The 21,401-nt window shown below is 44.6% G+C and overlaps 1 protein-coding gene across 1 annotated transcript in view; it reads right to left on the reverse strand.

Moving 5' to 3' along the window:
• Positions 1-3,167: 3,167 nt before the first annotated feature.
• Positions 3,168-21,401, reverse strand: part of T265_10242 (hypothetical protein) — a gene marked incomplete at both ends in the record, with an annotated part of 52,861 nt that continues 34,627 nt past the window's right edge. The window contains 4 exons of the mRNA XM_009176559.1: positions 3,168-4,328; positions 6,203-7,128; positions 10,462-11,106; positions 13,187-13,783. Coding sequence (XP_009174823.1) covers positions 3,903-4,328; positions 6,203-7,128; positions 10,462-11,106; positions 13,187-13,783 — 2,594 coding nt within the window. The remainder of the gene's footprint in view (positions 4,329-6,202; positions 7,129-10,461; positions 11,107-13,186; positions 13,784-21,401) is intronic.

A 21,401-nucleotide genomic window follows, 5' to 3' on the forward strand; every position in this document is an offset into this window, starting at 1 on the left:
AAATTTCAAGCAGCATATCAATAAAAAGGTTGAAGGGGAAAGATGAGAGAAGTCAGTCTTGTCTTACTGTCGGCCACTGGATGTGATGAACTCATACGAAAGCTTCCTGTATACTTGTACGCATCCATAAGGATTCGCATACAGTAACCTCATAAGGGACATAAAGTTGGGAGGTACATTCTTGATTGCTAGATACCACCAAAGTTCCTGATGATCGGTAGAGTCAAAAGCAGCTTTCAGATCCATAAAATCGACCAACGTGGGACTTATGAGAGGGTGGCACTGTCCAAAAACCCGTCTCAAAGTACATATGACCGACACATCCTCCGCCAAGGCGGAACCCAGCTTGGTTCTCACTAATCTGTTTCCATCGATAATCGATCAACCTACGCAAAATAAAGCCAGAGATCACTTTAGATGCGACGGATACGAGACTGATGCTAAGTTTTCGCATGACGCCCTTTTTGAAGACCAAGAGGACGGTCTAGGAGCCCCAGTTCACTGACATTCTGTTACCATTCCAAATATTATGAAGTATGATCATCAGACTGCTTACCAGGACCTCGCCACGGGGTGCAGACCATCCGTACCAGGTGTCTTATCGCGTTGAGGGATTGATATATCAGACTGGATTTCTGTCGCTGACAGCGGGACTGGCGTCAATGTTCCACTCAGGCCAGTGGTAGTGCTGAAGTGTTTTGCCTCTTGTTCAAGACGAGTTTGTAAGTGGATTGCCATCCCGTTTATTTCGTATATTGTTTCGTTGACACTTGTCTCCTTTTGACAGGTTGATCGAATCAGCTAAAATGAGGCGCGGCTGTTGCCCGCACCGAAAGTCTTCTACATTTCTTGGGCCTTCGAAATCCACCAGGGTTGACTATCCTCCTAGCTTCTGATTATCCGGTGTTTGAATGATCTGCCCTATCATAGTCGCTAGTTGCTGCTATGGCCTTTCTGTCAGCAACAAGATCCGCTGATCTCGATGATATCCAGTGTTCATTTAGTGGAATCCGACTGCTTGGACAAACAGTTCTGAAAGCTTGGTATGGCTTTTCCACAAAGGCAACTACTCACAAGGTTGCTGAAAATACACTGCGATATCTCGAATATCGTGCCAACTGAAACATGGGGCGACCTGCGTGCAGCACATTCAGTTGTAAAATATCATAAACGAGAGATTCAGTTGATTCTCATGAAAACCAAATTGATTTGCAACTGAGTGTAGTTCCTGAGTATGGCTTTCTTAAATCGCTTCCATTCAACCTTCATCACCGTGACTGTGAGTATCCAGTGGCTTTCTAGCCAGATCAACTCGATTCCCTGAAGCTCCTTGAAATTGTCGGAGCTGATGAATGAAGTTGCACCGCTTCGGCACACGATGTTGAGAATACAACTGGAGCAGCCTCTCCCTATTATCCGTACGCTTAACATCGATTTCAAATCTACCACCTGCGTTTCTTCCGAACTTAGTCGGCCAACTTGAACATTCACCTAGTACGCTAGGATTACAATATCCGTCCTTCTTGCTGACCGAAGCAGTCGCGACATACCTTGATAAAACCGGTGCACCGAGGCGTACGGTGATGCGACAAATAACCACCGTTTACCGCATCGACCTGCATTGATCATTGATTCAGACAACCGCACAGCTCCAGGACTGTTTAATGGGATCGAGTCTAGTAGAGAGCTCCCATACGGTAGATACCACGAACCGTTGCGTTGAAATGTGGAATATCTGAGCTCGTCCTAAGCGGCTTGAGGTAAAGGGCCGAAGTAGGGTCTTATGTGCGTGTTTCAGAGGCACAACTTACATCAACAAAAAGAAAGCGAAGTTTCAGCAGGAGGTGTCTGTTGCCTAATTTGACATCGAGTACAGACTTTGAAGGCTGAAACGCGGATAGGACATTTCGAGATCAGTAAGTTATTATTTTGGTTTACTTTCCTGGAAGATAGTTCACACACGGAACAATAGCTAGGGGACTGGCATATGGGTTAATCACGCTGCATCATTCATTGAGTGGGGGAGGGTAAGTGAGCTAGGAGCTACAAAGGTGAGTGATACTTCCCGGTTTCCCAAGCCGAAGAAGAGGGCTAGATTAAGATACTCGCGAGGCAGCGAACAGTTGGTTTTTCTTTGAGGACCCTGCCCGGAGCCGATGACTCAAGGCTGACCTGCCCGGCTGTAGGGGTTAGCCTAACCCGAGGTCGCAAGGAGTGGGGCATTACTGTCTCACTCCTAATGCGGCTGCGCGCAGCAGGTGTATTTTGAGTAGCACCAAACTACTTGGTTTTAAAAGTATTTCAGTTGTATTGAATAATGTGCTGGCAGCCACCGTTAATCTTTAAGCGATCGGAGTGTGCAATTTTTAATCATGACGTTTTCTAACCCGTCCTTCCTCAGGGGAAGGCAGCATTGCCGCCTCCATGAAGATGGACACGCCGGTCCCTGAGGGAAATACTTTATTGTCTTCACACTCCTATCGCAGAGGGCAATATGACTTTAACCCCTGACCGCTCGATTACTCGCAGTTCCCCTTTGGACCTCATGGAATGGTTAGTGTAGTGTAGTGGGATCACTGAAGCACCGAAACACAGGACAAGGTGATAGCTTTAGGTCGGAAGGTCAGGTTACGCGAGGTACTGGACCCCTTTTGTCGTTCTTACTCAAGATTGCCACAATGAAATGGTAGAAAGTACAAGCAGTTCCCCTCAGTGAACACTGTTGTGTTATCGAACTTCACAATTGAAGTCAAAATGATTTCCTTTTTAGACAGTTGTAAAACCCGAAAGGAAAAAAACTCTCCTGAATGATACGAAGCAGGGAAAAGACTCCACGACAGTTTCTTCAACATCCAGAGCAGGTAAATTTCCTATTGGTAATATTCTATTTTTACCAGAAGAAACAGATATTTCGTTGCTGGTAGTAAGACATGAATGTATGCTGTTCAGTGCATAAATCTGAACCAGTGGATATCATCAAGTGTGTCCGTTGAACCGCGCCTGATACTATCTTCTTTATATTCACTAGGATAGCCTTTCCCACATGCTTATAAGACAGTTAAAGACCGCCATAGACTAATAGTGTACCGCTACTGGTAAGGAATCTTCGAGGACAGTGCCGAATCGATGGGAAAAGAAAACAGGATCCGTCACCAGGTGTGAAACGACGCAACACAACAATACATTTACTGAATCGTTGCAGCGAGAAGACAGGTACAACTATTGAGGCTCATCAGTCACAACTAATACAGAAAAAAACAAAAGGCCGATTGGAGAGAATATATACACAAAATGCAATAAACATCATCGGTAGTTTTGCCGATGACAGTCTAGTAGCAAACCAACAAAGTTTCCGATGAGATTTTCGTTAACCAGACTAGATACACTGATACGTATCCAAGTTATAATCACGTGAAACCAAAAAACGGATGTTGTTTCACAGGAAACATGAGGTAGCAAGATCAAAGAGTGTAAATCAAATGCAACCAGTACGATCAACAATGATCAGGAAACAAAGTGACAGTGAAAAAAAACGAAACCAACAGGAAGCACAAGACAAAAAGCTAATTTCGTCAGCGTTAGGGAAACAAGCAACAAAACGGGAGGAGCGAAAAATTCGGTCAGATGAAGGTGCTATTTACAGGGCTAGGAATATGAATAAGGCATCTACACAATCCGAAAGGTACATTCATGTGGAGCCATCGCCAGGCTTTCTTAGCGATTTCCAGCTTAACAACCGGGATGCACGGGCGATACAATCACAAAAGAACAAATTAATATGGTTTACATCGTTCGAACACAGAATGTTGTTTTGAATGATAAGTTGTTTTGGTGACAAAACTGCGTGGCGTCAAACTTTCGCCCCGTAGTTATTTGATAAAATTGAAAAATACAGTTGTGTGTTAGGGTGGCGAGTCAGCGGAATTCACCAGACTGAAGTATAGAAGGGAATGTCTTCGAGACAATATGGGGTGGGGTATTGATAACTGTGGACTAGAATTTCTCGCAGAAGGTATACGTGCTACGGGTAGATGACTGTCAGAGTCAACAGTCATAACTTTGTGCAATTTGCGACGACGTTTCTTCGGTTCGACACCCGGATGCTTGGGTGATAGACAATAGGTTTGATTGGCTTCTGAAGTCCAAGTACCAGCATAGTTCACCAATGGATCGTGCCTAGCTGGAAGATCTTCCGTATCCGCATAAAAAGTTGCCTTCGTGTGGACAGTTTTGTTTTTGAGAGATGTCACGTTCTTCCCATGAGAAGGAGCGTGGGAGTTTTTGATGAAAGGAGTGTGGCCATTCATGAACCGCGCGTCACCAGTAACCTAAGGAATATGAAAGGTTTTGAGTAGAAAGTCAGTGTGAACGCAAAACGAGTGGAGTTGAAGTAAATTGAAAACTGTTGCGGAACCTATACTCCAAATGCAGTAAGCATTGGAAAAGAGTTCGCACTGACGCAGAGTCGAACAATTTAAAGACGGACCGGGACTTCATAGAATCAAATGTGCAGCGACCTTGGTAAAAGATTGACAGTTTCAACAATTCCCAGACCACAGTGTGGATGGTTGAAAACTGTTTCATCAGGGGCAGTACAAGTTCGGAAGCGAGGTAGAGCCCGAATTTACTGACCGGAAGGGCCGTGGCGTGGTTCGACCCGTCCCCTGCCTCTCAACTTCCCCTGTCTAGACTTGGGCAACCTGGCAGCATCCCAACTGTTGTGTTTTCTTCCGGCGGCATGGCAGTAGGCATCGAAAGGGTGCTACGGCTGAACGAGTACAAGCTCAGTGCCGTAAAAGACGACAGCATCAGATAGCAACCGGAAAGCATGAATCAAGTACTTTTTCCTACCACAGGTTAAATGCCTGCCCTAATTACAGGTGCACAAAGAAGCGCGGAAAATAGGGTTCGAAATACAGTCATTTTTGGAGAAACTAAGAACCACAAAAAAACAAGAAGGTTAAGAAATGCGGTGCCTAAATCAGTCGAAGCTGCATCAACGCATGGAAAATGTAATTGGGACCTTACGTTACGGGCTTCCTCACTTTTAGAATTGCCACGAATGTTCCAACCTATTCTGAGTGTGGACCTAGTGTCACATCTCAAAAATTCGGTGAGATCAAACTACTAATGTTACCTAAAATGATGAGGACAAATAAACCGTTGGAACCAATATGAGGCGCTGAGGTTAGCAGAAGAGAAAATACTTCAGTAAAAACATGGTCAACCGTTGCGAGTCGACCAACTCACAGGGGGCGAACCCAATGAGATCTGATGAAAAATAGTTTCGAACTGACCATAACACATTTGGTAAACAAGTCAGTCCTCCTCAGCCTATGCTCTACAACTAAAACAGGGCCAACGACTTGTGGTTACTTTGAAGAAAGTGTTGGTATGAATGACATGATCCGGGTGAATTAGGTGTCTGACAGTCGATAAAGCTGAATTACGAACGATCACGGTGGCCCTGTTCAGGCCCATCACACGTAAGACAGACATATTGAGGTACATGATCCTTGGCTTGCGTTTCAAGCCTGCGTTCTTCCACTGCAACTGCGAATGAGTACACACAATCTGGTGCTGAGAGAACCTCTCAACGCTTTTCGCTTAGCGGTAAAGGCGTGCTCCTCGTTTGCAACAACAATCTTAGTTGCGCCACGTGCCCCCACTTAACAGTCCACCTAGAGTACTGTATTTACGCACTAATTTATCAGCTCCCGCCTCCAGTTCGCAGCTACCTACCCCACCTCCCCGAATCATCGAACGAAATTGTGGCAGCTACAACCACCGTACGACAAGCACGCGGTTATTACAGCTGACAATGATGATGATGATGACGTACCAGACTCGCTTGAGTGGATACTCATTGCTGTGACGTCTCCTGTTTCTGCTTGCTTTGCCACAGTAGCAGCCCATCGGGCTGTGTGAAATGACGTGCGTACCATTTGTATTCTACCGGACGGAAGCTGATATATCTTTGGTACTTTCGTTAACACAGCTGTTCGTTTGGATTTCCCGTGTAAAGCCGAGATTTGAGGTAAAGTGAGTTGAGAAAAGCAAATATCACACCTAGTTGTTTGTTACGTCAGTAAAGTTAGAGCATGATATTTCTCTTGAAAACTATATGACCCTGTACGACAGAGGTTTTTCCGTAACTTGGTGAGATGCTAAGACACGGAAAGAATGAATCGAACTGGCTTACCAGTCCTTTCGATATGAGTACAGGTACCGGAGGTTCCAGGATAGATATACAACTCACTTCAGTCTGTCCCGGAGAGTGGGGTGAGTCTCCATTGGGCACCGTCACATCCGTTTCCGTTAACTGCTTGCCAGTTTTGACCGGCAGATTCTGGTTCCCAACTGAAGAAATAGCAGTTTGTCGAAATACACCAGTTGGCGAGGATTCAGACGCATTGCGCCGTCGTTTACCGGAACACCACGCCTGTCTTCCACTGCGGAAACCAAGGTCAACCACTGATTCGGAAGCAGTTGACCGTGGCGTTGTGGCTGGAGCGACGGGCGTACCAGTCCACCCATCAGTAGAAATGGATGCTTTCAGTCGCCTTTCAACATCGGGTAGGATTAGTGCGGCGGTCAAGTCGGACAACACGTGACGAGGACAGTCATAGGCATAGTCTTCGCATTTAGAATGGATGGAATAGTCCGCTTCTGACGTCGTTGAGTTCAAAGGGCGTTCGTTAGCGACAGCCAAAGACCATGTTTGGTGAACTACGGGGGATGGAACCCAGCTATTGCAATTCAGAGCTGGTGAACTGTTTCGAGAGTCGTCAGGATAAGGCTGATTGACCGATTCACTAGCAAACGGCTGAACAACTGAGACGGAGTCGCACATCCCTGCTGTACCACTCACGTCTGATTGCTCTGCGTCTTCAGCGAAGTCATCTACACAATCAGCCTTCAGCCGCGGAGAAGGAAGATTGTGTAAACCTTCTTGTGCATAGGTAGGCGAATCCCACGTATGTGGAGCTGAATACATCGCAATGTTTGGTGCGACTCCATCACCCCACAAGCCTGGACGATCTTCTTTGAGTAGTTCCATTAGAATATCATCCGGTATTAAATCGAGTGCTGATATCAGATTCCGGTGATCGGTCAAATCCATGTGAGCTATTGAGGAAGAGTGAAACCACAGTTGGTCAAAGAACAACTGAAAAATGAGCGTACCGTAAATAACGAAGTCACGGTCATACATACCACAAGGTATCACACAAGTATGAAAGGGCTTCAAGGAACTATGTTCAGTACAGCTTCAGCTTACAAACAGGAACTTCGGAATTCCTCGAGTCACTATGACTATGTTGGTTTGGAATACAGTACAGATGTGTTGTTCGGCTGGCGAATAATGTGCGAGATCTGCTAATTCCACGACCACAGAACTGTGTTGTTCGTGAATTTGTCTACTGAATAGAATATTCACTGGACCAATTGAACTACCTTCAACGATCTCGTGTAAATGTAACTAATTTGAAACTATTTTTGCTGTGGCAGTCGGTATTAGACACTACTTCACAGAAGTGTCATGACCAAGACATGTTTATGGCGATTTTAGACAGCCTCAAGCTATTCCGGATGAAGCTGTTGATTACAGTTAGGAATTTCTTACCAGCGATGAGCCCTTCCGGCTATTACAGGAACTGTGCATTCCGCTATCCACGAACGAGGATTGGCGATTTTGTTTTACGACCGCAAACGCATTAATGATCGTCCAGCTATTCCTCATATCACCAAATAAACATACAACAATATCAGGAGCATGGGAAATGCACGTTCCTACTGCGTCACACAAGCTGTTTGTTGTGAGCTACAACGAGGGCTTTACAGAGCTAAACTTCTATGGTTGCCGGGAGGAAATAAGTTAAGCACTGCCAGCTCAGATTGTTAATCTAGGGATGGGCATTGTCTCGTAGATAACCTGGAAACAATACACCGCCCACCTTTGTAGTACGAGACAACGGCTATATGAGTATAGGGCATCGCACACTCAGAATAAACAAAACAGTACCGATCAAGTGAACACAGCTAGTTCGTTTCCGGTATTCGGCTCATCTTGGAGACTAATCTCCAAAGGAAGATCACTCTAGAATAGTGTTCCTATCATCCACAACTTAGTTTGCGAACTCCCCAAGCCAAATACCTCTCTTTCTCCGTGACGCCGTTTGAACGATGTGTTATGGAATGCATGTTTATGGGCATACGCAGGAAAGGATCGTAGTAAACGCTCAGTGGTTGGTTTCACACACACATTTGGCTGCAAAAATAGCAGTAGTTTGCAAAATGCTAAAATTTGAACGCAACATATGATCACATGGTTGCCTCATTTTTAAACTGAATAGTTATCCCCATGTTCGAAAGTAAGGGATCAGGAGAGGGGAAGTCGATCAGGCTTAGTAATCGCCCGACAGTGTTCTAGACACATCTATTCCTCGGTGATCGACCACCGTCGATAAACGTGACCAGAGAAAAACGGGAAAGCCGAACAACAGTCTGGATAGAACAGCCACAACAGAAGAAAGTCAAAGTAAAATGCTTCTAAGTTGAACTGGTGCACTGAAACGGCGGATCAATTGTACCATGAAAAAGCCAGGTACAATAAAAAGTAAAGCGCACGAAAGATTCATGCTGCCACCTGTTTTTTTCTCAGATTGCAACAGATTTGTGTAGCGTAAACCATTTCTAATGTCCTTATGGGACAATGTAACACATACACCGAGAACCCTAGTTCCATAACTCGGCGGATAGATATGGGAATAATATTAAAAAATATGTGAGTGGATGCGAAATAGCTCAGCGTCACACAGAGGGACTCTCCAAGGTGAACACAGAAAGTTAGCATGACATTTATGTGTATCTATCTACGGTAATATACCGAGCAATATTGACTTTGCAGTTAGAAAGAAAAAGGAGAAACCCTAGCCTGAAGAGATGAGTGAACGAGAAAGTGCATGGAAGCCAAACTGGTTTTCGTCTTACACTGTCTCAGTGAACGAAGAAAATGTATCTGTTAGATACGTGACTGAAGCTAGTGCGACCAGGACCGACAAGATAGTTGGTATATCGTAATCGAAACCATAGTTTCGATTGAAAAAATCGTAGAGCTCGCGCTTATGGTGTCGTAAGTTTATGGAAAGAAACCAACGCTGACCTTGGTAAACGAAAAACTGTCCGAATTTGAGTGTGTAGCGTTCCTTGGATAAAGCTTCGGCGAAGTGTTCTCTACGCCGACGAAAAAAGTTCAAGCAGATAGTCCCGAGGATTCACACACCCTGTTCTCAACGGTTCGTATTTGAGGGAATCTCAGAGTCTTAAGGGGGCAATCTAACCTATTGGATCAGAGGCTCGACTTCTGATATGATTTATTCTGTTGATGACATGGCAGCAGCCACGTTAGAAGTTCAATGGGTAGTTTGGCGATTGCGTAACCCTATCAATAAAGAGATCTGGGACCGTTAACACGCTCGAATCATAAGTAAACACTGTGGACCTGATTGTTAAGTTCTATTAGACACGTGCACGGTGAAATATCTGTATTCCAACAGGACAGCTAACTGACATATGAATCCGACCTACCGGGATTCTGAGTTGAAACATCGCTGTTTTGTAGCGATCCACATATAATGCGGGTCTTTGCGGCAAATCAATTACGTGTAAACAGAGATGGTCCCAAGACTAAGAACAAACCGAAATACCCTCCAATGTATGAACAGCGGAAAAAAGGAGACACTCTGAAGACCCTAGTGAGGATTTTGACGCGCGAAGACAGATGGCTTTAGTAACCTGTAGTGAGATGTGTCGGCCAATGCAACTTGTTGTTACAATTTCCTCGAAGCATGAGGTTTTGAACATTCAACATAAAGTTGATCACACAGAATCCTTGGCTTCTGGTTCGAACATGAAAGTGCTCTGGGTAGTTCGAAACATGTCGTAGCACAATTAGTCCACACACCGCACTGTATCCAGCAAAACACTCTACAAAACGGTTGCACCGATTAAAGCCGATTGAACTCACACGTGATATGCACCTTTCTTTCTATCTGCAGCGGTGTGTAGTGTGACACGACTCAGATTATATTAATTTTAGGGTTCACACAGTTCACTTGCACACACACTGGATCTACTGAAAGTACAAGAACTATCACCAGGAACCACAAAACTGTGCACAAACAAGGGTCAACAACATCTCCCGATTTCTCAGATGTTGGTGATCACGTTTTTTCGATTTAAAACAACAAGCTACGCTCCAAGGAACCACAACCAAGAAAACACGTGAGTCCAAGTGATCGACGGCGCTGCAGATGAGTAGGGGATGAAAGTGAGTACAAAAAAACAGAGTGGAAACAAGACAATCGTGGATAATAAAAAGATTATGGCATGTTAGGAAAGATACTATGGAAGAAACTCCAAAAGGAAGATGTTCAAACACGAAACCTAGCAGTGACTCACCAGTATCAGTACCACCTGCTATGGTTGGGGCAGCCAAAATCTGGTCATGAATCTCGGTATGCTGTTTGCCTGTTGACATACCCCGGTCAGAGTCAACACCGACCTCAATAAAATCAGTGGTGTTCAGTGGAATACTGTCCCTCAAATGAACGACACCCGGTGGTGAATGAAGCTTAGTCAAATCTAGAGTTGTCCTTTCTGAAACCGGACTCATAGTGCACGTGTGTGAGGATGCTAGGGAGCTCAGGGCATGCTCTGCAGGGATCAATGGATTTTGGGAGGCTGGGAAAATATCAGGAATAGGCAAAGTTGTTGATTCGAGCTCACGCTCCATTAGCACAGAAGTGTGAGGAGGATCGATGCGGACATTTGGAGAGCACACTGACGGGGGCAGACTGCAGACACCCACGTCAGTACGCTGTATGTCAGCGTTGGGAAGAGGAGATTGCTGCTTGAGTATGGGTGCATCAGGATGTTCGGAGACTGAGGAAACTGGGACAGGAGGGAAGAGTCCACTCAAATCACCGGGCAAGTAGCCAAATAAATGGCGGTTGAAGTGCGCTTGAAAATTCTTTTCATCCGCGCAGACCATATGACAATCCTTGACGGGGCAGGCGAAAATCAACCGGACCAATTGGTTTTGGACTGGAAAAGTGGGGAGTAAAATGGACAACGTTTGTTGCGAAACATCATAATAATCATAAAAAGGCTAGGATTCAAACAGTGAACTAAGAATAATCACTATTACCGTTTGCGTTCAAGCCAAGTGATAAATGAGTCTTCGTCGCTCATCACCATTATCACCATAATCATAAACCACGATACACCAGCAGTGGAATCTGATGCTTCACCGCCATACAACCAGGGAGAAAGGTCCTCATAAGGAGAGAAAACGGAGGGGAGTTGGGAACTGATTGTACAAAACCATGTCTCCAGAGAAAACGTTCAACAACAAGGTGTCCACACAATGTTAGAGCAAGACGCCATACACAGGATTGACCAAAAGTCCCTTGGGAACCTCACCAAATACAAACCCAGCACAGGACAGTGAGAGTACTCCGGTTAAGTGACAGTGAGATCTACTGCTCGTCACACAACAGGGTAAGGCGGAACGAAACCAGGAAGGTGCGAAGATTCCACAATGCTCAAGTTAACAGTGGCCGCTTTCATTTCGCATTACCACGTCATGGCCTGTCCAGCACAAACCTTTCTTCAACAAGGGTTTGGAGTTGAAAACACGGAACACGCTACCCATAAGGCTGCTTAAAGCACTTCAACATTATGAGTGGTATTCTGTCCGAAAAATACATTGGGGTACTTCGAATGAAACATGGGACGGCCTGTCTGCAACAGATTCAGTCAAAGAATACCATAAGCGAGAGATTAAGCTGGAATCCAGTGAAGCCTCCCGCTAAAACCAAATTAATTTGCATATGGGGGTAATCGTCAAAAAGCTCAGTCTTATCGATAGCAAAATTTATAAAACACGTTAGAAACTTGGTTCGGCGTTGTTATTGTTGTTGTTGACTATCCTGCATTCTAACGCATCGGTGCAGTCACAGAGGTCTTATGGAGGTCTTATCTGGCGCAAGCCTTTGTAAACATGTCCACCCAATGGACTACCAATGGCTGGAGAGCACGACTACAAGCACGAGTGGGTGTATTTTGGTAGTAGCACAAAAGGCCTTACACGAGGTCGATTTGTTTACACCCACTTACGACAAGCTGAGATTCACAGTTTAACTGTACCAAATGAGAAAGTAAAATAGGGGCAATGTTTTATTTGATAACACAAGGTGGCTAACTGTATTTTGATAAGCAGACATGATAACAACTATAGCAGATAGTAAACACACTTCTGTAGTTCCTCACCGTCCCTTTCCGCCAACCCTCACACCATCACTCACCTACAGCTTATCATCCCTCCCTTGATGAACATGGTATGCTAGAAGGACACTGATGGGATGGACAAAGTGGGATCAGACAAGGTGTCTCAAAAACGTGTGTTGGAATAGCGAGGAACAGCGCGGGATAGAACGGAGCAGCGTAAAACTACACTGAGCAATTACGTCTTCACTTAAGTGGGAAGAAAAATGACAGACAGATAAAAATGAATCAATTGAATACGTATTGGAGGCGACAAGCTTAATTCATTGTGCCAATGGAGCCAGTATAAAATGACGTACATCCAACCAGCAACCGTCATTTCTAAGAATTAGACCTCTGACAAATTCGCAACATCACTTACATATTGCTGAGTGTTATTCACCCATCAATAACACGGCTCGCTGATTTGCGAAAAAATGGAAATCAACACCGATCGTTAAATGTATGGAAAAACTACGAACAGAGTACCCAAGTCGGATGAGTCTAAGCTAAACTCAGACTACAGACCTTGAAGTGATCGCCTGTTGTATAACTATTAGAGAAACGACTGGGAAGCAACTGTTGCGCTCAGTATTTTTAGTAATAACAGAAGTTACACTTTACTCCACAGTGCCGCTTCCCTTTATGTGAATTACACAACTTGACAAGGATTTCCACAAGCGGTGACCAACCCCTCCCCGACTAAGTAAGCAAAACGGTTTGTCAGGTTCAGATTAAGTTGCATACAGAGAACGTTTTTCCCGAGGTACTATGCCTTGGTTTGGAACAGAAACCAGCCGAGAGAAGTATAACCAAAAAAGAGTAATACCGAAAGATCTTCAGAAAGAAATGCGCTCACCCTCAGGGAAGTGACTACACGTCAGATGCGATGATAGATCTGCCCGTCCATAACAGACATAAGCACAACCATCGATTGGACAACAAATAGAGTCGGTTTTCGAATAGGTAAGCGCACGCACACCGCTCATCCATTCGCGTCGTTTAGTCTCGGAAGTATTCAAGCCGAATCCGCAGCTTGGACAAGTAGACTGACAAGGCTGTTCCAAATCTGTCTTAGTCATGAGCTGAATCCCGGATAGAGCACGGCGTGGTTGAGCTCCAGTACTCAAAGTTCGTCGACGACCAGCCTCCAGTCCACATTCATTTGATGCAGTCCATGCTTCACAACCGGACTGGGAAAGCATAGCTTGTGAGCCGGCTACCACAGGATTAGTGTGCGGATTATGAGCTTCATGCCGGTCAGTTTTATGGATATGAACACTAGGATCCTCGGCAGTCGACTGAGCATCGTGACTTCCACTCACTGATCGAAGACGAGGCTGTCGTAGAAACAGTTCAGAATCCCCAGTGAAATTCGGAGAACTGCGCCAAATCGATTGTGACCTCATCGAAAAGCAATCGCAATCAGAAGCCTGGGTGGAAGATCCACGCGATCCTTAAAAAAGAATACGGTAGAATGAAGCGTTAACCATAGGTTGAACGTGACAAGGGGTTGAAAGCCTACAGGATTAACTTGGTATTGAGATATCGTAGTAAAATGTGGAAAAGTTATTCAAGGAAGTGAGGTTAAATCCATTAGGAGTGAGGGTATGAAACAATCGTGTTCCAGTAACTGTTTGCCCAACAAAAAGATTAGATTCGGGAGCAAACTACCGAGGAGATTGCCATAAATGGCAATTTGGAAGGTGACAATGAGTCTGCGTCTAGTGAGGACTAACAAGTATCCGAAATACCAACGACTGATACCTTGTTCAACTAGCAAACACAGGTTTAACGACAAGGCAATGTATGGTACTCCAAGCCCTTTCATGTTCCACCCATGAACTGTTGCACAAACCGTCGTTGGCATCCACCAGGTTGCCAATGGTGGATCATTGGGACCGAAGGAGGGCCAGATTGACTGTCCCTACCGTAACCACGCGATATAGCATAAAGTGTGCGCTTGAGACCAGTAGGAGTTTGAAAAATAAACTGACAAAGCTGGAAATCGTTGCAGAAAGCACAATATTTGGTAAGTAAATAGAAGAAACCGCATCTGATTCAATTATTTTAATGAGCTCTCAATCAAAGAAAAATTCCTCGGTACCCTAAAAGGCTGGACAGCACGTAGACGTAAAACACAGCGAGAAAAAGTCCGGAATGTTTACATGGAGGCGACACTTGTAACAATAAGAAAGTACCATCATCAATTCAACTGCCAAAAAACGCGACGTAGTATTCACAACGATGTACTAACTGCTATCTACCTGAAACTTTGTGAAAGTTGTAAGGCTTAACAAAATTCGTTCTGGTTGTCACCATTCTGTGCACAAAAGTTTATGACAGAGATTGGGAGCCGAAAAGTCAACGGATACAGCAGTTTTTTCATTCGTTTATGTTCTTAACGCAATGAATAAAACTGGAAGTTCTCCAATGACAAACACTGATTCGTGCTACATTGGGATTTCATCGTAGATTGTCAAACCAGATTGACGAATCACAGACGAGTCACGATCAAGTGTGGCCTTGGGGCGGATGTTGAAATCGGTGGAATAGCAGATTTTAAGCATAGACCGGTATAGACAGTGACTTCCCGGGACGAAAAATTATTTTTGCATGGGACTAAGAAGCATGCTGGAAGTGGTCTAGAGATAAACTATGACCTCACAAAACTTCTACCTAGGACAAAGAACTCACTTTCTTCTCAGAGATGACCATTTGGACATACCTAAACATGACCGCTCGAGACTACGATGGCCTTTTTAATACCGAAGAATCTGCTGTTTATTTTTTCTAAAAAAAATCCCATCGGCAGTGCGTAGCCTAATAGATTCACTTATTGTGCAAAAAACTGCTTTGTAAATACGACCTATTCCAATTACCCTTGTGTTTTCTTTATAGGATTTCATGAATCTCGTGGGAGGTGAGCAGTTATACGACCATTTTCGAGAAGATAACCCTCCTCTAAAGAAACTATTTGAGAAGACCAACCAAATGTAAGCTTTCCAGAAGGCAGGAATACACCAGTGAAGTTGCGGCTTTTTTTTGGATACTGCAGCGGAAACGAAACTGCACTTTAAAAAGCTAGAGCAAGAGAGCTCAGTTTTGTATCAAAGATAAAGCATTTCATTCTAACAATGATCTGAAGTTAACACACCTGACAGAGCGGGGCATTGATTAGTACCACAATCCTCCTTGTACATAAAAGCTGGGTGTGGCACGAGGTGAAGTTCCGTCCACTCTTCTAGTGTACTTATGGAGTGAATAACACTGAGTCACGTGTTCTGAATTAAATCCATGTCCACGCTAATCCGTGTGCGTCCCAGAGAAACATTACATACTCTCCTATCTAGCAGTAACTGCGTCCAAATCAAACACATCAAGGTAAAACGTTTCACGGGCAAATCGACATTATGAGACAAGAAAGTAATGACATACAGTAAGCGAACACGTGTCCTTAGCATAAAATTATCTGCCTGCTAGTATGAAAGCATTAGTTCCTAAACTTTTCCCTGACAGTTCTTTTGTTATCAAGTGAACTGCGTTGTATGGAAGGCTCAATCGGATGACGCCATCGAACTGAGAAAGTTTAAGTGAAAATTGAGTAGGATCCAAGTTATTTTGCATTGCTACACTTCAAACAAGGGATTCAGACGATTCTCGAACCAAATCCTGCTCCAGTTCGATCAGCTGACACAGGTATGTGAGTGCGTATTAGACATCACTAACTGTTGCGTCCCGAAGCTGATGATCCCAAAGGGAGGTTGCGTATCAACGAAACCAAACAGGATATACGAAAATTGCTGGCAAACCCCTATTTCCAAAGTGTAAGGGCGGGGTTGAAAATACAGTGGGACACAAATATCGGTGTTGTTAATGTCCGGATCCTTTGATACGCCTCAGTAGACATATAGAGCGAGAAAGTTCTAGGCAAAATGGGTGGAAGTACGAGCGATGAGCGGTAGACCCACAATGGACAGGCACAATTTGGTCTGTAACCTTCTAAGCTAGGTTTCACAAGTGAAAACATTCCTTCATAAATTTCATCATTCGGCCTGTATACCCGACATGATTTGTGGCTATAAAAAATGAATTTAACAAAACTGAATAGCGCAGTGGTGCCTAGTGAGTGGAGCACCATAAGCTGCGTTGGTTGAGACATGTGTTGCGTATTCCTAACCATCGTTTGCCGAAGACAGTGTTGTTTTCCATTCCCAATTCAGATTGGCGGAAGAGGAGAGGTGGCCAACCCTTGACCTAGCATGGAGGTATGAAAGAAATCACGAAACGTTCGGATGCTGTCGGTGCTACTCGCCTTCTAGGATGGGGACCGCGTGATCTTCACTGCGCCTGGTTGGAGACGCTGCAAGATAAGGCTGCCAACCGATGTCAGTGGCGTTCTTGTTGTCAGTTTCTATACAGATTGCCTGAATGACTGTTTGGAGGTGTAGGAAGCCTGGAATGACTGTAGTAAGCTAGCACTTAATCCCTTCCCCATCCATCTTTATTATTTTCTTCACAATAGGACTTTGAAATAAATGGTTGTGCGGCAACGAAGCACCGGTGTTGAACGCCGATGTCACGCTGTCGATGATGCTGATGATGTAGTGAGTGGCAGTGTAATACAAGTCTTCTCATGAACAATGCTGAAACCGACCTGCAGAATTCGAATTCAGGCTAAGAGATTCCGATGAATAACAGCTGAGTTTTCCGTGAACACCAGCAAATAAGCTTCTATCACAACACACACACATATTTTGGTGTTTAAGTATGGGAAAAGGATTACGGAGATTCAGCGACTAGGCCTGCCCGATGGGCTCCGAAAAGGGCAAAACCAATGGTGAACTGTTCAGAGTTATCGTCGACCTTATGAGTAGTGTTAATTCCGTTCATCTTATGAAAGAACAATCCCGTGGTAGGATTTTCGTGAATATTTAGGCTTAAAAGGGCCGAGGACTTCTCGGATTAGCTTCGCTTACGACCCCACAGGTGTTCCTTCTAAGGGAAGATCAATGTAGGGTGTACGAATGACAAAGTGTATTTACGGTGTATTCATCATCATCATCGACGGTGTAGGAAAAACCAACGTTGAATATGGCTGATGGCTGAAGGCCAAACTGCATTCGGGATAAGGGCGAAATATCTCGGCTTTTTCACCTACATTACGTGTCTTCCTTCGGGACGCCCTCTCGCCTGGCACGAGAACCGCTAGACAATAATGGAATTCGAAAATCCACCAGCTTCACCGCACAGCGCATGCTGGCTGATAGCGCTCCGTTTTACGAATCACCCATTACGATCGCCCCTTACCATCTGATCTGTAAGTCTGTGCATCATCAATACGAAAACTGTTGTTTTCACTTTGAATTTTAGTGAAAAAGGTGGGGTACTGGTTTCTCAGCTCATCATCAACATGACACGGCTGAAAAGGACTCATTGCTTCAAGATCTACCAGTTCCTGAAGCACATGGATATGAGCTCTTCCCTTAGGCAAACCTGTTATGTATGTACACGGCTCCCTGAAATGTTGCACGTAGGCAGAACGGAAACTGAACCCCGAGGGGCTCGTTTGAGTGTGGTTCTATCCCCGGGACATCAATGTGGTGAAAGGGAATTGTTCGCCTTCCTCTGCTATGTTGAACTCTCTTCAGTCGGAATGCAAGCTAAAGAGTAGTGGAAGGGAAGCGGCGATGTGCAATCTCAAGGAAACGGTTTGTTGTAGTGCAATCAATACGATTTACAGGGTGGAGCAACCAAAATCACGAACCATTTTTTTCTTCCTTGTGATTTCACAAAAGCAAACGTAGTAATACGCACAATCTAGCCGATCCAATTACTGTGAGTGAGAGTGAGAAACAAAGAGAAACTACGCTTCAACAGCCCTGAGAGAATACCATTTTCAGTCGTGTCAACACAACCTGAGTACCTTATCACAAATTAACCAGGGTATCATAGTTGATCAGGTTGTGTACACAGCACGACTCCCAAATCCGATCCTAGCACTGAGTAAATAATGACATCGTAGTATGACTCATCTTTCGCATCCAATTCGCTACGTGAGCGCAATCAGCCCCAGGGTATTGTCATTACAAATACTGCAGACCATATGCTGTACACTGACTTTGGGACGAGATGGCTCACTGGCTAGAGCGTGAATTTACTGACCGGAAGGTCCGTGGTTCGAACCCGACCACTGCCTCTCGACTTCCCCTGTCTAGGCTTGGGCAACCTGGCAGTATCCCAGTCTTCGTGCTTCTTCCGGGTTGTATGGCAGTTGGGTACCGAAAGTGTGTTGCATCTGAATGATTATCTTATATTTTAGATGCTGTACAGAAGACGTGCACGCCACTGGCCATGAAGGAGCCCCAGTGAGAAGATAATGCATTAATTTGGGGACTTAGCTATCACACATCCACCGCGGTATCTGGCTGAGGTGCAGGATGATAAAAAAAATATACTTAACATATCCAGCAAGTGTGTTTACAACAGTTAGATGGCTAATTTTAGGTAGTATCTTCCCCATCCTGTCCCGAAAGAGGGACCTCGTCTATGGGTTCATTCAACGTGAATCAACACTAATGCAGTTTGCGCCAATCCCAGTTGCAATGCTACAATGGCAAATAGAAATTTCGAATCGGGTTCGTTCGTCTTCAGGATACTGACGTAATATGTGGAAAGCGAGGGTGACAAAGACCATTATAAAAATATCATTTCTTCCAGCCCACTGATTGCATACCCAATCAACATGCACACAAATCTCCCACTACCGCGTAATGCTCGAACACTGCCTACGTCAAATACGTTGGCGGCAAAAATAACGAACAGCAACAGGAGCCAAGTATGTTTTGTAAGATTCGACCCGCCCAATCTGCCAGAAAAGGTGTACCTTTATTTTCGTCATATAGGGTAGACAACAAGAAATCGCCTCAACTTGAAATCAATATGACATTGCCAAATACCAATGGCTGACGCGAAATCCCTAGACAAAAAAGAAATGCCAAATTAGCTGTTGTAGTCTAACCGTTTCGAACAAGTGATCAATAAGCCCAGTGTGGGATAAAAAAGAACTAGCAACGACGTGGTCTAACGGTCGATCGTCACAGAAGCAACGTTTTGAAGTGAACAAACACCAGTGGTAGCGGATAGCAGATGGACCAGATGCACACGAAGTTATGCACAGGTAAACTCGGTTATCGTGTGTCACTAGACTGGAAGCCCGTGCAGGATTTTGTAATCCATTAGGCGGCTCGCCCGACTCACTTGTTGTCAGTGATGGTGGGATGGCAGCTCGAATTATGCTTACAGTAGATGATCGCTTGGTGATTCGATTTCAAAACAGATGGGTTGATGCCCATATGGAAAACTTCCCAAGACTGTGAAATCTCATGCACTGCTTCGCTGTATGGAGTGCGGCAGATGCTTGTCCGCCAGCCACGCAGAACCACTGTCCTCAGCAGAGGAGCGGAGAAAGCGATGTCGACAATAAAAACCAGGATACCATCCTAACCGTTTAGTCACTGTGCCACTTTGAGCGACCAATTGAACCTAAAGGGGACAGGCAGGGGTTCATATCTCAAAATTATAATCGCAAACCGTAAGATTAGGTAGACCGTAGTGATCACATTGTCAGTTTATCCCATCAGTGGTGCGAGAATCGGGGTAAGTAAGAATGATTGGTTACTGCCATTAAGGTGTTAAACCCGATAAAACCCTGCTGAAAGCTACTGAGAGGTAGAGATGCGCTCCAACTAAAACGACGTAATAGGAAGTGGAACAGGACTCGAACAAACTGTGCTTAGAGACCATATTAGACAAACACATGTTACCAAATACTTACGGAATGAAGAATCAGTGACAGACATTGGGTGCACCTTATGCATCACGCGCAAAGAACTAGGAATAGACTCAACTCCAACCCCGTCAGGAGTGAAAACTAACCTACTTGCCCTATATTACGATCTGGTATAAGGGTAGTCGTGTTGTCTGCATGCTCCATATATGGTAATCTCCTTCGACGGAACTTCAAAGAGGAGACACTCGTGCTGTGCAGTTCCCAGTAGCACTTTTTATCATGTGCGGCTTAGTGTTGATCCACCTAATGACAGTTCACCTCCTAGGAAGGACTCAAAGCTGCCCTTGAATTGTCGGTATCCCCTTGAGGGGAGAGCTGTAGCAGTCTGTCCTGTACAGAAAAATTTTCATATCATCCGAATTCACGCGATGTTTCGAACATATGAGTTGTGAAAAATCAGCTGGATTGCTCCTCGGATTACTGGGGACGAAAGCGGCCGAAGTGGGGCGCTGAGGGTGCTTTAATTGAAATGCCTTCGGTTATTTCGAAACTGAAAACGCATAAACATGGTTCACGACGGCGTCAGTCACACGTGATGAGCTATGCAAGCCACGAAATCCCATTGATAAAATGGATATTGACAACAGCACTTAGAACCAGTCTCCGATTACTGTGAAGAACGAGTTCCAGTGAAAGTTACGGATCAATCCAAAGGTCCATTTGGTTCAAAAACAATAATTAACGGTAGAGGTTATCGGCCTACACTCGACACCTCAATTTTTTTCGATCAGGGTTGCCAGAAATGTATGCAAACTAAATGCAAGCGGTTAAGACCTACGATTAATCACACAGGAACGAATCACATGCTGTCAACAAGTGAAGGCGGACTGAGAAAATGGCAATCGTGACCACTTCTGGATCCATTGTATCGTTACAAATGGACAAAATTCTCTTGGGATTGGATTCACCCCACTTCGAAAATAAGCTATCCTCCACATATGAAACAGAGAAGAGCCAACATATCAAAATGGTAACAATGGTGTACACGAGAGGATCTACAACACAGGCCAACAACTTCGAATACCAATCTGTGGTGGTCTATGAAGCTTTCAAAGAGGGAAACGTTCGAATATAACGGAAACCAAGCTCCGCAACATTGTTGGTACAAGCAAATTAAACCAGGTTTGTGTAGTCGTGGGCTGCAATCAGCATAACAATGACAAAATCGAACGCCAATACCGAGCGAAAGTTATGATCTGCTATTGAAAATTAAGGAACCAAG

The sequence above is a fragment of the Opisthorchis viverrini genome (genome assembly GCF_000715545.1).
Source record: "Opisthorchis viverrini unplaced genomic scaffold opera_v5_348, whole genome shotgun sequence".
In the NCBI taxonomy this organism is placed as follows: Eukaryota; Metazoa; Platyhelminthes; class Trematoda; order Opisthorchiida; family Opisthorchiidae; genus Opisthorchis; species Opisthorchis viverrini.